The 16,212-nt window shown below is 40.1% G+C and overlaps 1 protein-coding gene across 1 annotated transcript in view; it reads left to right on the forward strand.

Moving 5' to 3' along the window:
* The window catches only part of SLC4A4 (solute carrier family 4 member 4), a 175,649-nt gene that overhangs the window by 89,404 nt on the left and 70,033 nt on the right, over positions 1-16,212 (forward strand). The window contains exons 5-8 of the mRNA XM_065736758.1: positions 236-396; positions 3,084-3,263; positions 9,058-9,153; positions 13,331-13,407. Of these exons, the coding sequence (XP_065592830.1) occupies positions 236-396; positions 3,084-3,263; positions 9,058-9,153; positions 13,331-13,407 (514 nt within the window). The remainder of the gene's footprint in view (positions 1-235; positions 397-3,083; positions 3,264-9,057; positions 9,154-13,330; positions 13,408-16,212) is intronic.

Consider the following 16,212-nt stretch of genomic DNA (forward strand, 5'->3'; position numbering starts at 1 on the left):
TTTACCTCTCATTTGCAGAAGTTTATGAGCATTATCACTGCTCAACTAACACATACCACCAATTCATTAAGCATTTGCAACTTGACTGTGGATTTGTGGCCTTAGAGATGTGTGGGAAAATGTATATGCTTGAACTTGTTGGTATGTTGTGATGTTTCAGCTGTCCTGTTTCTTTCAGATACACTCACAGGGAGCAACAGCTTTAACACAATCTCATGGCTCTGCCCTTTTGCAGGTGGATAAAGTTTGAGGAGAAGGTAGAACAAGGTGGAGAACGATGGAGTAAACCTCACGTGGCCACGTTATCCCTGCACAGCTTGTTTGAGTTAAGGACGTGTATAGAGAAAGGCTCAATAATGCTGGATATGGAGGCCTCTTCTCTTCCTCAGGTGGTGGGTAAGTAAGCTTTCTTGACTCTTGTCCTAAACAGCTTACAGTTAATCTTTGTGATGGTTTCCTTTGAAAGCAAGAAACTGAGCATAGCTATTTTTGTTTCTTTGTTTTCACTGAAGTATTCAAGAACTAATTATTGCCACAGTATAAAGTGAATGTATTCCTGTCCATATATTGCCTGGTATAAAGTGAAATAACCGTATTGGAAGATCCCAAGCTTTTTCCTCTTTTTATTAGGGGTGGGAGTTTGAGGCCATCCATTTTCACTGCATAATAAAAGCACTACTTCTTCATTAAAGGAGGAAAACAAAGAAATAATCTTCCTAGGTTAAAAGAAACCTGGAAAGTGTGTAGAGAAGGATAACCAATATATGAAAAGCATTCTTCTCAATTCAGGAAGAAGAGTGAAAGAATATACTTCAGTGATAATTAAGCTTACTTTGAATTATTTTTGGTTTAAAATAGAGTCATTTAGTCCTGAGGTGGATATCCTAAATTCACCACATATATCTGAAAGGCTGACTTAATTTGTTTACTTACAGAAATGCAGCGTTTAATAGGCTACCTCCTTCTGAATAGGGCTGCCCAGCAAGTGCTGCTTTGGGCAGAACGGTTGCAATTTTAGGGCTCATGTGGTCAGATCATAGACTATTTTCAGATGAATTTGGAGGCTGGGCTGCTGGAAGCAGGTAAGGCTCTGTTTAAAATAGGAGTGCTCCCCTGTGTCAAAGGCAGATGAAGAGCAGTCACAGGATCAGTCTGTTTCCCTCTGCTGAATGGGATAGCAGGTTTTTTTTGCAGTCAAAATAGCTGTGGCCCAGGATGATGCTCAGTGACATTGCTGAGAGCTATACTGTGTTCCCAATGACATGTGAAAAGTTGTATGAAAATAAATATAAGAAGTGAGCCATCCAGTGGAGGTACATTTAAATAGTATTCTGAATTCAGAAATCATTATGTGAAGAGTGTTGAAGAGCAAAATGAAATAAAAATGCTGCAGAACTTTGAATCCTAAACTCGGGACTCAGGCTCAATATTTTCCTGATATAAAACTATTAAATGACAAGTGTTGCATTAGTTTATAAGAGTTGGAATCAGGTGTTACCCACAGACTTTTGAGCTTCTTATTTTTGTAGGTTCTTGTGATTATGTTGTCTTCCTGTATTTTTTTTTTTGTCTGTGTACCCCAGTGCATGACATTGCAAAGTTGTTTGTTTGTTTTTATTTTTTTAATAAATTATTCTGGTTGAATTCTCTTTGAGATGTCACCTTGAATAACCTTTTTCATCTCCCAAATGAAATGTAATTTCTGGTAGACTAAATCACAGATTAGTGGCTGCTGTTGTTGTGCTACTATTTTGCGTGGAGTACCTATGCTGCTGTAGGTCCAAATCCTCCCTCAGATGCAGAGGGATTTCTCAGAAGCCTGCTGTCTTGGTTTCCAGAGTTATTTAATCATGATAACTTTGATTTCTAGTAGTGAGAGGCAGGAAAGTAAAATGTTCAGAGCTCTGTTTGTTGACTTGTGTTATAGCAGAAGCACAAAATGAATGAATGCTTGCCAGATGGAGAAGGATAAACTTGATAAATAAAGGCATGCTGTTCTGAAGCAAGCATTCCAAAAATCAGTAACAAAAAAATATGAATGAAAACTTGCGGAAGAACAACACTTTACCAAAATAAAGTATGTACATATAGGTATGTAACCATACCTATGTGTATAATCATTCTTTTCTGAGTTGGAAATCTTGAGCTTTTTTTCTCTAGTGATTTGAAGAGGCATTAATTCTTGGGCAGCATATACAAGATGACTTTCTGCCTCACTGAGTTAGCAAGTGTGGTGAGTGTTCTGCCTCCACTTTCTCATAACTTTTATTATTAGCACAAATAAAAGTTACTAGTAGACAAATAAGAGCTGCCACTTTCCCCTGGGGGGGGATAGCGTGTTAACTGAAGTACTAAAGGGATCAACTTAATGTGAGATTTATTGCATAATAGGAATCTTTTTAACAAGTTGGGCTACCTTTACTCCTTCCCTATGAAACAAAGGAACAGAGAGGAGAGAACTGATGGAAAGTGAGCAGTGAGTTGCAGGTAAGTGATGGTTAAAGGTTAAAGACAAAGGCCTATAAAATGTCCTCTGAAAACAGAAGCAGGTTCTGCCTTCTGTAGGAGCTGTCATTTTACTTCAGTTCTAAGAATAAAAGATTTAATTAGTGACTCATCTCCAGGACTTTTTCCTGTAGATAGATTAGGTTTTAGCGGGGGCCTATGAGGTGAACTCAGGCCTTGTTGAAGCTGATAGTTTTGCCATGCTATTTTTGGAGTCATACTGGAACTCATGATGTAGCTATAGCTTCTTCACAACACAAGGTTGGAGCAGACCCCTCTCTGAACTAAGAACAATCTTGTCCTGAGAAGGGTTGTTTGGCACTCTGCTCAGTGCCATGGAAATAAAAGAAAGGGATTTTGGTGACAAAGCTGTGTGTTGGAGATGCTTCTTACGTTTCAAGAAATATTTAAAAGAGATTCCCATTAGAAATGAAGTGGTGATATCTGGTGGTAGCTTTGAAATGGGAAGGAAAGAATTCAAAACAGAATGTTGAACATTCTTTCCCCTTTCTCTGTTTTCATGTAGCCAAGTTCTGGGCTTTGGGTTCATTTTCCTTTCATCCCTTTGTGTGCAACAGAAATGATTGTCGACAATCAGATTGAGACAGGGCTCTTGAAGGCAGAGATGAAGGACAAAGTCACCTACACACTGCTCAGGAAGCACCGGCACCAGACCAAGAAGTCCAACCTGCGCTCTCTAGCAGACATCGGAAAGACTGTCTCCAGTGCAAGTAGGATGTTTACCAACCCCGATAATGGTAATGCAGAGGCTAACTGGCTATAGCCTTCCATTTTAAAGCAACCCACCAACCTTGCCTGCCAGAAACTAACCTTGTTGCCATGACAATGCTTTTCTAACGCACAATTAGCGTAGTAAGACCCACACTGATGACACATCAGTGGTGGGCTCTGAAGGCTGCTTTTGCCGTGGCACATTGCTCTAATCCTATCTTCACTGGACGGAATGGGAGAGGAAGGGAGGTGGCAGGCAGGCAGCAGGATGCAACAGGTATGTAGGAGGTGGTTGTAGGAACAGCACTAGGAACAAGAGATTTACAATAAACTCTACACATGCCTGAACCCAAAAGGCTGATCATCTGAAATGCCTGTGCAGAGATTAAGCTTTTATGTTTGATTTTTTTTTTCCTAATAGATTGTGTCGATGACACTCTTAATCAAAAATTACACGAGAGTAAATTCTAGCTTGCATTTTATTGCCATACAATCATTGTCCAGTGTGGGTATAGCTCATTTCCATTTTGCTTTATTCAACCTAAAATTGTTCTGTGGTCTATGTCGTGTATGCTTCTCTGTTTCTCTTTTAAAAATTACTTCATGTGTAGTGCTACGTATATAGTGTTGGCTGTGTAAGTGTGTGTGGACGCAGACAGCTATAGAGGCCTTGACGATGGCTCTGTACTTACTCAAACACTGATATTTTCAGTCATGTTAGTGGTAATGTTAAGAAAAAAACAAAAGTTTTAAGCTTATTTTCACGTCTTGGGGTTCTGCTAACTGTCTCATATTGCACTATGAAAACTTGTCTGAAAGTTGCTATTTTAAAATACCCAGGAAAAAAAAAAGCAAGCTGATACTTATCTTGCCGTCTTTAAGGCCTCTAAGCTTTCTGTGCTCTGTTTCCTAAAGCTTGCTCTAATATTTCTCCCTAACTACCTTACTTCATTAATATTTCCTACTTTCCATTGTCCTTCGCTTTTGCTACAGGTATGTATGTGCATGAGAAGAATATTTATTGCTCTCAATGATGCATCTTATCACATGCCAGTGTCCTGATAATTAAGTGAATGAAAAAAATGCACAGTAACATGGATGGAGGCAATGTCATAGGTGTGCAGGTTTTTGGTGAATATCCCTGAAGGAGTCCGATGGAGCAAAAATCAGGATGGTGCTTTGGGCTGTTGCTCCTTCTGCTTATTTTTCAGACCAGGCACTAAAGATCCTTGGAGAATGCCTCAGTCATTTTGAGTCTGGGCACTCAGTGACTAGCTCGTGTTTGTTTTCACTTGGCCTCAAGAAACTGTTTTCTTTCATCACATGCTCTGGGGCTTTCTGCTGCCTCCCCTTTGGCCTCCCGACAATTTCTTCACTATTTGCATGGGAGGCTTCTGACTTCTGTTTAAAAAATACACTCAGAGATGCAGTCACTTGGTTCTCAGCTCCAGCTGCAGAACATCTGCTTAAGTATAGACACTTTGACACTCATGGTCATGGTGGCATGGAGACCTGTTTTTGTCCTTCTGTTTTGTGCTGGTGGTGTGTTTACAATGCCACAGTCCAGACCTAATGGCTCTCAAATTGCAAGGGAAGCTGAAAGACAAACTCCTAGATATTGGGCGTGCCTGTTTGGGCAATGATACTCTTTTACTATCTTACGGTTAAACGAGTAACCAGGCTTACTGTTTTATTCTGAGTACTTAGAGAATTCCTTAGGTGTAGGAATGTAAAGAAATGTTTAGGATTGACTCTATGGTATTGCTGTGATTAGTGTCTCTTTCAGGCACGACAAGGGTTTAATTGAAAGTATTAAGACTTGCTCTGTTTACAAAGTGCATCCACCTTCCACCTCTGTCTATCTTTGCTGAACCATATGCTTGTAACAGCCTCCTTGTTTTGCAGCAGCTGATGAATGCTGGATTTTTTTCCTTTCTGCAGCTGAAGTCACTCATTAAGTAGTCATCAAAACCTCAGGGAGAGAAAGAGAAATTAAAACTTATTTACAAGGTTTAAGGTTAAATCATATGCAATGCCTTGTATAACTACAACTTGAATGATAAATCCTGACTCTTTCCCATGTGGAGTTAGATATTCAGTGATGATTTAAAGGAAAATAATATCCTGCTTCTCCTGGGAGGTTGTCACTGGCAGAGGGCACTCATCTAACTTCTCATTGTATTGCTTATTTTTCATGGCCGTGGGCATCCTTTACTCAGATAGTAGGTGTCTTAGGTTTCCATTAATTTCTCTTCTACTTGAGGAGACCAATTCTTAAGAAATTCTTCTGGGCTTTGCTTGGCCCGTTGGCTGACCTTCAGCTACTTCTTTCATTTTGTTTTGCCTGTTTCCTACCTGGAGTATTTATAATTAGTGAGAATATAATAAAGTGTTATGTTTCATGGCAATTCAAGTACTTTTATGGAGGGAGAGACTCGAATAAGAAGGGAGATACTTTTCATGTATAGTTGTTGCTGTTATTTATTATTTACACTTTAATGAAAAGATAACTTGATGAAAGTTTTAGAGTTATACTGTGCTCCCTGGAGTTCCCTGAGTGCCTTCCATGCAATTCTGAAGGCAGAATTTGTCTTTTAGACAAATAAAAATTTGAGTCCAACAGGAGTGCAGCTGCCTTTCAGCATGGCTAATAGTAATAAGAAAAGGGTCATCAGCCCCAAGCACTCATACGTTTCAACTGAGTTTCATTGCAGATAGATACTTCATTTCAGTTTCTACTTTATCATTCAAATGTCAGTGAAACTTCCATACGATATTCATGCTGCATCGAGGTTAATGAGAATGGTGGTTGTTCAGAACATGAGACTTGTGCAGTGCTTACTTCTCACCTCCATGTAGTAGGTTCACACTCTACCAAGCTGCTTTTTAAATATACCACTCTCCTCAACCGATGTTTACTGATGTTCTTCTGATGTTAAAAAGACTTTTCATCTTCAGACCTATCATAAAACACCTTGATGCAAATTACGAAGTGCCCTGCTAATTTAGTTTGTATTTGGTAAAGGTTGTTAATGAAACAGCTACTGAAGCTTGACTATACCCTGCAGTATGTTCCATATAAAAATGTCATGCAACTTGCTGCTTTTAGTGGACAATCATGATTCTTTTGGAATTTATGATTCTGATAGATATCTAAGGACATTAAAGTACTTTGAAAAACATGTATTTAGGAAGCACTTTCACATGATACCATTAGCAGGAATTCTACCTGTGATTTTTCCCTAATATTTTTTCAAGTAATGGAATAGTTAAACTTAAAACCCAGATTAAACAGTGACAGATTTATTTTCAAGGACTTTTGTTCAAAAATACTTGAGTGCCTGCATTACATTTCTTTTAGAATGGTTAAGTGACAAAATCTTAAAGACTTGAAAATTTTCTCCATGGTTAGCTTGTTAGAAGCTACTATCCTGTTTTTTAAATAGGTCATTTATACTTAAAAGTTTTGAATTTGTTCTAAGCTAGATTTTTTTTCAGCATGAGTCAGGAAAAAGGTGAAGCAGAAGTTGTTAACATCTAGTTTATCATGTGTCAGAGGTGCTGCCCAGAGAAGCTTTGTGTGCCCCATCCCTGGAGGCTCTCAGGCTGGATAGAGCCCTGGACAGCCAGATCTGGTGGGGAGGCAACATTCAACCCATGGCTTTTCTTTAAGGTCCCTTCCAACACAAGACATTCTATGGTCCTATGATGTTGTAGCGAGCACTGTGAATTTCTCTGTAAAAAGTGTTGTGGTGCACTCACTTCTGTCCCTGGGTCTCAGGTCTAGCTGCTGGGAGCTGACAGCACACTTGTGAGCCTACACTGCAGTTCTGTGAGCTGCTTGTAGAGCCTGAGCAGCCCACAGAGCTTCCGTTGGCCTCTCCTCATTGCAGTGCCTGGTACTGACTGGTCCAGCTGCTCCTGTGCATTGGAGAGCTGCAGCCAAGCTGACCGTGGCCATGCAGCAGGCAGTCATCCTGCTCCTGCTGCTTTTGCTTCGCTGCTCTTTTTGATAACAGCCTACAGAGCAATCAGATTGGCAGAAGCATTGAGCTTCTGACTGGCAAAGGTGTGCAGTGAGTGCTTTTTAATCATAACTGTGTCAAAAAGATGGCTTCTTAGCCTTTCCCAGTGCTTGTGTTTGTGGGAGGATGTTTTCTCAGCAAGCCTTTTGCTCTTGAGAAAGAAACTGTGCAAAAGATGGTAATTTCTTGTTTGACGCTTGGTGGAGGAGGATAAATCAAAGCACTTCTTTGCTGTCCACTCAACAGGAAAAAGATGATTATCAAAAAGCCGAGCAGACAAAGCTGTACTCAGCAATTACTAAAAGTTACCATACAAAGACAGCGCCCTTTTCATTTCTTTCTATTGACAGAGAGCTGAGATGTCTGATATGTTCGTTGAGGGCCTCTAGATACATTAAAATTGAACTCTAGCAGAGTTTGTGTGTGTTGTGTTTTGTTAACTATCTTTCTGAGAGTTCTGTGTTAATCCAGTTGTGTCCTTTCCTGGCACAGGATGCAGCATTTGAAGTGAGCACCTGCAGTACATAGTGCATACTCTAGAGGCTATCCCAGCAGCCTTTGCCCAGCTGGCACTCCTTTGAGTTGTAATGCAGATCTGCCATTGGCTTGCCAGTGTACGAAATGAGAATGATGCTCACCGTTCCTTATGCAGGTGCTTGAGGGCTATCTCCTTACCATTTGCCAGTACTGTGATGAGGATATTTGCTATACAGTGCATATTTTCCATTTTCGTATTTTGCTTAAAAGTTTCTTGCCTGCCAGCATTTTATATAACTTAACGGTTGTGAGAGCCTTTGGCAGAAGTGTTGAAGAGCAGCAATTGAATCATACTGAAGGCAAACTGGTAGAGGCTATAGAAATCTATGATGTGTTTACCTGTGAGTATCTAACGCTCCTAATTAATGGCATGCTCCTCATTTCTGTGTGAATGTCCAAACACCTAACAATTCTAAAAAATTTTTGCTGTACTGACAGAGAATTTTGGTAACAGCTAAAATAGCACTTCTACCTCCTGCTGTGCGTTGGCTGTTGTACTGAGAGAATGACAGCTAGCATCAGCTGAAAATGTCCCCTATGATTTTTTTAACTCTATATTAGAGTTCAGCTTTATTCAGTCAAGTTTTTTTCATAGAAACTGCGTCCATGATCCTTTCAGTGAGCTGAAGGATACAATGCCAACTAAATAAGGATAATACAGGAGGAGAGAGATTAAGCCAGAAATGAGATGCTTTCAAGCAGGGATGCTTGAAAACCCCCCATGATGTATTTATCTGTTTGCATTATTTGAGGCACTATGGATTATGGTATGCCTTTCCAAGCCCTAACTGATGTACATCAGGGTATGTATACAGTCCGGATGCTTAAAGTTGGCTCCTACAGGGAAGCAACTTTATTTATTTATTTTTTTCCTTCAAAAGTTATCTTATTTTGCTATTTTTACTAACTGCCTTACTTCTTGGGGCTGCTCAGCAAGACTCAAATCTCAGCTGCCTCCATCAGTTGTTTGAAATCTACCTCTGAGATGCTTGAATTAATGACATGGAGGATGAAAGATTGGCTGCAGACCTTGCTGGCAGGGGACATTTTGTGCTCTGAATAAACAGGCTTGCTTCTTTTGTCGCCAAACTATACAGAAAAGTGCACTTGTGTGTAACTGCAAATGTTCAAACACTGTCTCCTAACTCGCTTTTTTGTGCAATTGCTTGAGTGTTTCTTTTTTTTTCCTTTGACTTCTCAACTTTGCTGTCTTCTTCCCCTCTGCTGCTGCCTCTGTCTCCTGCTTGCACCACAAAAGCACGCAGCCCACTCGAGAGCTCCGTGCCCTGCCTAGCGACACGCACGCTGGATGATGAAATCCAAGTGCAGCGCAGCCCCAGCGTGGGATGGCTCAGTAAGTCAGAGACTGGGGTGTGTGAGTGGGCTGGGGGGCTTCTAGATGGAAGAGTGGGTGACTGACACCAGCTCACTGCTGCATTAATGGGGAAAAAAAGTGGAAATCCGTTCTTGAGGGAATGGAATGGCTGCTGCTCTGGCTGACTGTTTACCCCCCCCCCCTTCCTCTTTTTTTCACTCTTTTGCTTTGTTTGTTGTTTTTTTTCCCTCAATCTGTAGTGGAACAGGTAGGTCAGTCTGCACTCCCTTTCAAGCAGTAGTCTCTCGTAACCCATCTAACAAAATTTCATTCATGTGTTGAAGCATCCTTTGGCTATTAAGAGAGTTTCATGAATTTTGTAATGATTTTTTTTTTTTTGTGGGGTGAAATAAATGCAAATAACTTAAATATTTTAATTTCCATTTAAGTCAAATACAAAAATAGGTTCCCTTTGTCACGTCGCTCTCAGACGCCACCAGATTGTCTCTGTGATGAGCTGGGCTTTTCTCACGTTGCGTGTCATTTTATCCTTTGTAAAATATTACTCATTGGGACCTTGCTGATCATAGAGGAGTGAGCTGTTCCCACAGGAAGGCAAAGCCTGCTGCTCTGATGACACAGATGTTCTTTATAAGCAATGGCAATCTGTCGAAATCTGAATTGCAGGATATTGACTGTGAAAGATGACTACTGAGCCTGCCTGTAGAATGAGGCAGTAGAACAGAGGGGTTTGGATTGAGTGCCTTATTTTTTGCACTAGTGCTTTGCTGAACACAGCCAAGGAGAGATTTGTGTTGCCTTTGCCAAAGAGATGGCAATATAATTGAGAACTGAATCAGGTAAATACCCTTAGCTAGCCAGCAGTGCTAGGGTGGACATAATGCGCTGAAGTCTCAGCAGCAGAAGCCTTATACTTTACTGGTTTGTTCATGGCACTGAGAATATGTAGAATGATAGGCTTGTCGCTTCCGTATTTCTTTTCCACTCAGAAAAGCTGTCTGAGGACTCAATTCCCTCTTTCCTGTCTTTCTCACAAGTGATAGTGCTAGGCTTGCCACATGTTACCCTGTCATGGTCATCTCCAAATGTTTGAGTTTGCTTTTATGAGCAACTCATTACACAGCACCAAAAAACATGACACATTCTTCCTGACTTCAAGTCTTCAGAGGTGCAGCCATTAGGAACATGGGTTAAAGGGGATCTAGGCTGTACAGATTTGAACGATGATGTCCACAAAGCCAAATGAGTTTTGGATTTGGGGCAGATTTCTAAATGCAAGCTGTGGCATGATCAAGTTTCTTAGGTCAGCAAAGCTGGTTAAAGGTGATGCTTATTGTTTCCAGTAAGCTTCCGATACTTCAGTCACTGACTGAAGTAAGAAGTAAAGCAAAAAGTTTCTTCAGAGAAAACAGCAGAGCAGTTGAATTGCCAGCTAGGGATTTATGGGAGGGGAGGGGCTTTTCAGCCCCGGGGATGTGACAAAGCAAGTTTCATGAGACCCTTCAGCCCCAGAGATTCATGCTTTTTGTGTAGATCTTTGCTTAGTGCCTTCACTTTTGCACTTCATTCCCTTGTCCTTGTTTGGCCTTGTGGAGGTAACTCTCATTTTAATGTTCTTGAGGACTGGACCCAGAAATCTGTAAAAATACCCAAGTAGTTGGCAGGAAATGAAGAGAGCTTCAGCATATGCCTTTCTCTACAATTACATAGTGCAACTCTTCTGAATAAATTGTATTAAAACCACATTAAGCAACCCTATAAAATAATATCATCCACGTTTTCTATACTTCTCAGAGTTATTTGGAAGCCATGCTTAGTTCCTTCTCAGCTGGAGGCATTAGCTGTGCCAAGACTCAAAGGTATCATGGTAAGGTTGGAAGAGGAGGAAATGGGACTCCGCACTGTTCTCTCTGGCTACAGCAGAGGAACAGCTCTCATAAACTGTCTTTGTGCAGGCAGGCATTGTAGGATCTGCCCATCTCTGTGGGTCTCTGAACTTATCCAGATCTGTTTAACTTTGCTGAATACTTTTTGATCCATTTTCTATCACTTGATAGCACTTAAGTGAACTGATAGGAACTTTGCTTTGTGTCACTGACCTGCGTGAAACCAATTACCAGTGTGAACGATCTTCACATTTTAAAGAAAGTGCTTCCCTGCCTTTTTAATTGATTGTATTGGCTTAGATTTGCAAAACAGACATGTGCATCTCTATATAGAGCTTCAATCTTTCATTTTAATTAACACTGTATTTATAGATTTGTCAAAGATTTCCCAGAGTTGGCACTATCTGTGCAACCTTTCAAAGATAATTAGTTGTACCATATAAGAGAAATGATTGGTGGATTGGATTTCAGTAATGGGATTCAGGTTTCCAGGAACCTGCTTTAAAAAAAAAAATAATAAAAACCTTCCATCTTCTATTATTCATTAAATATCCACCTTTCAGAATGTGTTATGTACACCTTATTAGAAGCACAAAGTAACATCTAGTCCATGTAAGAGGTACAATATACATAAACAAGTTTGATCACTTTTTTCCTATTTTACATTTGTACTCACCTCCTATGTACAGATGTGTATCAAACAGTCAAGTGCTGTAAATATTTCTGTTTGGCTTGCTAATAGTTAGAAGAATGCTTAATAATATGTGTACCTTAAACCAGTCCTTCAAGTGACACTTCTCATGCTATGAATAAGCATATTTGTAAGAACTTAGTAGGTACAGGTGGGGTCTTAAACCTAGCAGGCAGGCAGTAACAACATTAAGACAAATCTGAGGATCTTCCTTTTTTTTTTTTTTAAGAGATACTTGTGCTTCACTTTTGCTGTGTTGTCATTTCTGGATGTGGCAATAATGCACAGCAGGTATACAGTGATTGAGTGACTCATGAGAAAGAATATCATAAATCTATGTCCATATACACTGTAAGTAAAACTCGGGGGGGAGCAGATCTTTTTCTTACTACTACTTTTATTTATTGTTATTATTTCTTGATATTCAGATTTATTACCAAGTTCATTTCTCTGCAGGAGCTGATGAATGCTGAAAATTTGAACTTTCATTTTGTTACAAATATCAAACTATAAGTTTAATCACCATTGTCTCAAAACATACACTAGCCTTCAGATATCTCAGAATTTGGGAAGTGCTTCAGTGCCGTTTCTTTCTGAGTGTTTTCTGTCTTTCCAATTATGCTCGTGATTAGAAACTCTGTGATCATAGCTCCTGTTGCTATGCTTCTGGTTTCTGGGAGAAGGGTGAAAAATTTCAAAACAATTATTAAAGAGCTGCTGATTGCTGAGTGCTGGGATACTGAATCCATCCATGAAGTCTCCACTGTTTTATGATTTTTCTTCTTTCATGATTTTGGCTGTTTCTAGGCTTTTTTTTTTGGAAGTCCTTTAGGACTGTTTCCATGTGTTCTACTGCTTTTTGAGAACATAAGATTAAGTAGGAAAAATAGTCCAAAGGAGAGTGAGCAGTGCTTGAATGCCATTATCTTAGAAAAGCAGTTGGCCTTTGAGAGAAAAGTGGAGTTCAAAGGCTTTAGCTCTTGGTCTCTGGTACTTTTCTTCTCTCTAGAGTATCCGGTGTCAAGAACTGGGAACCTTTTTGCCTATTGATTTGACACACATGCTATTTCAAACAGTAATACCATTAAGGTTCATGAGTTTAGTTAATATGGCTAGTAGAGGAAAAGTAGGATATTGTTATCAGCTGTTTCAAAAGACCAAGAGCTTCCAACCTTCCTTCCTGTGAGCTGAAGTATTAGGTGCAGAAGAGTGCAGGGCAGATGGCATCTCTGTAGGATAGCTATGGCAAGAAGCTGGCAGCAAGAAAGCTCCAGGAGCATCCCCCTGCTCTGCTGAGTGATGGGTGACCCAGCTGCCTCTCTCAGCGGCCAATTGCTACTTTGTTTCCCTGCCAACACAGACAGGAGTTACAAGAAGTCCTTAGATATTTCTGCAGTTGTAGGAGCTGTGAGAATGCTTTAGGTCAGAGATGAACAAGACTTAGAATCTTTCTATCCCATGTGCCACGTGAAGTTACAGAAAGCAGCCTGTCAGGGTCTTAAATTGCCCACATCAACCTCCCATGTGCAAGGAAAGGTGTTGCTGTAGCCTGAGCCTCTGTGTTATTCTGACTGGATTTAAATAGGTGCTTTAATTGGTATTGACATTGTTCTTACAGGTAGTCCAGCAATGACTCACAGAAATCTGACTTCCACCAGTCTGAATGACATCTCTGACAAGCCTGAGAAAGATCAGGTAAGTTTCAGATTCGGACTGTACTTGGTGATGTGTTTGGTTAGGAGCTGGGTGCTGAGGAAGGAGTAGTTGTATCAGACAGCTGAAGCAGAAGAAGTGAATGAGTAAGGTGAGTCATTTCCGAGTCCTGTGACCAGATCTTCCACTGAAAGAAGCAGGTTAAACACTTGTAAGGTGTGAAGCAAGTACCGCTACGTATGGAAGCCGCTTGGTATCCTGCTGATGACTATGAGAAGAAACAGATGACATCCTGATCTTGATGTGTCTGAACTGCTTCCTGCTGAAAAGAGGCTCTTCAGGGGTTTCATCAGGGGTCTCACAGCTCAGTATCTCAGGTCAAGCAGCACACCAGGGCTTACATTCACAGGGGGGAAGGGGTAGAGAGGAGCACTGAAGGGGATGTGTCCTCACTGCAGCTGCTGCTGTAATTGGGACATGTTGCCTTACCCTGTGTGATGCTTCAGAAATACAGCCATGCTAAAAGGTAAGTGTGGAAGAACAGCTTCAAAATGTAGATGCATAACAAGGTTAAAATTGGCTGTGAGTGCCTGCAGAACTGAACTCTTTCTTACCAATCTCTAGAAATATGACTAATTTCTTAGAAGAGAGTTATGTTTATGGTATTATCGTATGGAGTGTGTGTGTTCTTGACCTTACTTAAAGCTTAAAAGCGTGAGGAGTATAGTGATTCTTTGTGAACTCTCTGAAACCTGGTGTCTAAATAAGATCCCTACAGTAATTTTAAAAAACGGTCTTGATTTATAAAGTAAGTTATTCTCAAAGCATGAGACCATTTATTTTGGCAAATCTTTTTGTTGTTGTTTCTGCATCTCTCAACACTCCTAGTCTCATGATTATTCTGAATACAAATGAGAGTACTCTGGGAAATAATTTGGGTTAGACGCTATATGCTGACCAGCTGAGAAAAGCTCTAGTCCTTCAAATAATGCCTGGTTGCATTCTTCTGTTGGTGGAGCTCTTCTATAAAGTGACAAAGCAACATAATTGCAGAAAAATGAGTTCAGGTTAATTAGATGTGGCGTAAGTATTTTTCTCCAGTCCTCCTGTCTCTCCTTCCTTGCCTGGCATGCAATGTATGGCACTGTTATTTCCAGATACCAAAAAATATACGTACATTATCTTCCATTTTGGTATTTTAAAAATCCACATAAAGGAAGAAATGGCTGGTAAGACAAATAGCCCCATAATATTGAATGTGCTGAGTTTATATAATAGAGCAATGAAAAAAATCCCCTCTGGTCCTGTTTTAGTATACAGAAAATACTTCAGTGGGAAAAAAAAAAGCGTATTTTGCTGTATCGTTCACAGTTGTAACATACAGCTGCATTATTTATATTTTTCTCCAAAATACTTTCCCTTTAATGTATGTAGCCACACACCAGGAAAGAGTATGATTGTAAAACATCTTTTTCATTGGAAAGACTGCTGTTTTGCATTTCTAATTAGACTATAATTGGGCTTTTAGAGTAGCAGAAAACTAGGTCTGAACGTTGCAGCTGGCATTCTAGATTTCATTAGTACAAATGGTCTCAGTTGTTCCTCCTGCTGAAATGTCTGTAGACTTGTACAGATAATAGAGTTTTTGTCTAGAATTGTGTACCAAAGTGGATGGATGTTTTGGTGGGGCTAATACTGAGTTCTGTTAATATTTCCAATTTGGAAATGTGCTCTGAAGTTTTTAGCTTTCAGTATAGATAATACTTGACTGTTTATAGTGAAAACTGTTACTTTTAAACTAATGAGTTCCAAAAAGCTGCTTAGTTAATTAGCTCATGTCCTTCTGATGAACTTTGCACAATGGAACCCTTGTACTGTATGCTTGTTGAAGCTGGCCTGAGAAATCACCTTAGCTCTCAATTTTCATTACTGATTGACTGAAACTCCTGTCCTGATAAAATCTGTGAAACTGTGATGATGTGATGATGCCTGGCAAATTTCTTGAGCTGAACTTAGCATGCTGTACAGACACGAGGGAATAATTCATGGTGTTATGACAACAGGAGCTGGAAAGAGAACAGATTTTCTTGCCTTGACAACAGAGTGACTGGCTTTCATTATCTTGCTATCCCATCTGGAAGCCTGACAGGTAGTGAGGCCATACAGTGAGATACGAGTCTACTGAAGAAACAGGCTGTGCTGTTTTCTATTTATTTGTGTGTGTGTGTATATCAGGGATCAGTTTATTTTAAAACTGTGACAGGTTGAAGTTTGTTGGTAACAATTGCTTGGAATTAGACTGGAACCTGAGCTCTTCCATTGATCACCATTTTTGCACATATAAAGAAGAGTATTGTATGTGTGTATTTAAAAGGAAGAGAAAGGCTTTGAACAAATTTTTATGACATCAGTAATTCTCCTGCCTACCTACATCCTTTCAATTTTGCAACCTTTAATGCTAATTGGAATGATGCAATTTACAGTAGCAACATAACCAGAATCCCCTTTTTATCTGTTTATATGGGTTCTTACTAAGCAGAAAGACACCTTGGTAAAATTAAAGTAGAGGGTTCTGGATACTCTCTCTTCAAACCATGAAGTGTACACTTCAGATGGTGTTTCCCATCTTTCTCTCTTCTCCTCCCAGCCCTTCACCACTTGGAGAAGTGCTGGTGACAAGTGCTTTGGAATTACAGTTTGCCCACAAGCCCTCTATTAATGAGGCCTGACAGAGTGGGTTTTGTGATTGTCACACAGGACTACATGGAAGAGATGTGGATCATCCCTTGAAGCAGCTCTTGCCCTGTAGAGTCCTGCTTGCTCTTGCCATTAGCAGCTGTACCATCT

Source organism: Cyrtonyx montezumae, unplaced genomic scaffold (genome assembly GCF_038088225.1).
Source record: "Cyrtonyx montezumae isolate F1298 unplaced genomic scaffold, pur_monq_1.0 scaffold_2, whole genome shotgun sequence".
NCBI classification, from domain to species: domain Eukaryota; kingdom Metazoa; phylum Chordata; class Aves; order Galliformes; family Odontophoridae; genus Cyrtonyx; species Cyrtonyx montezumae.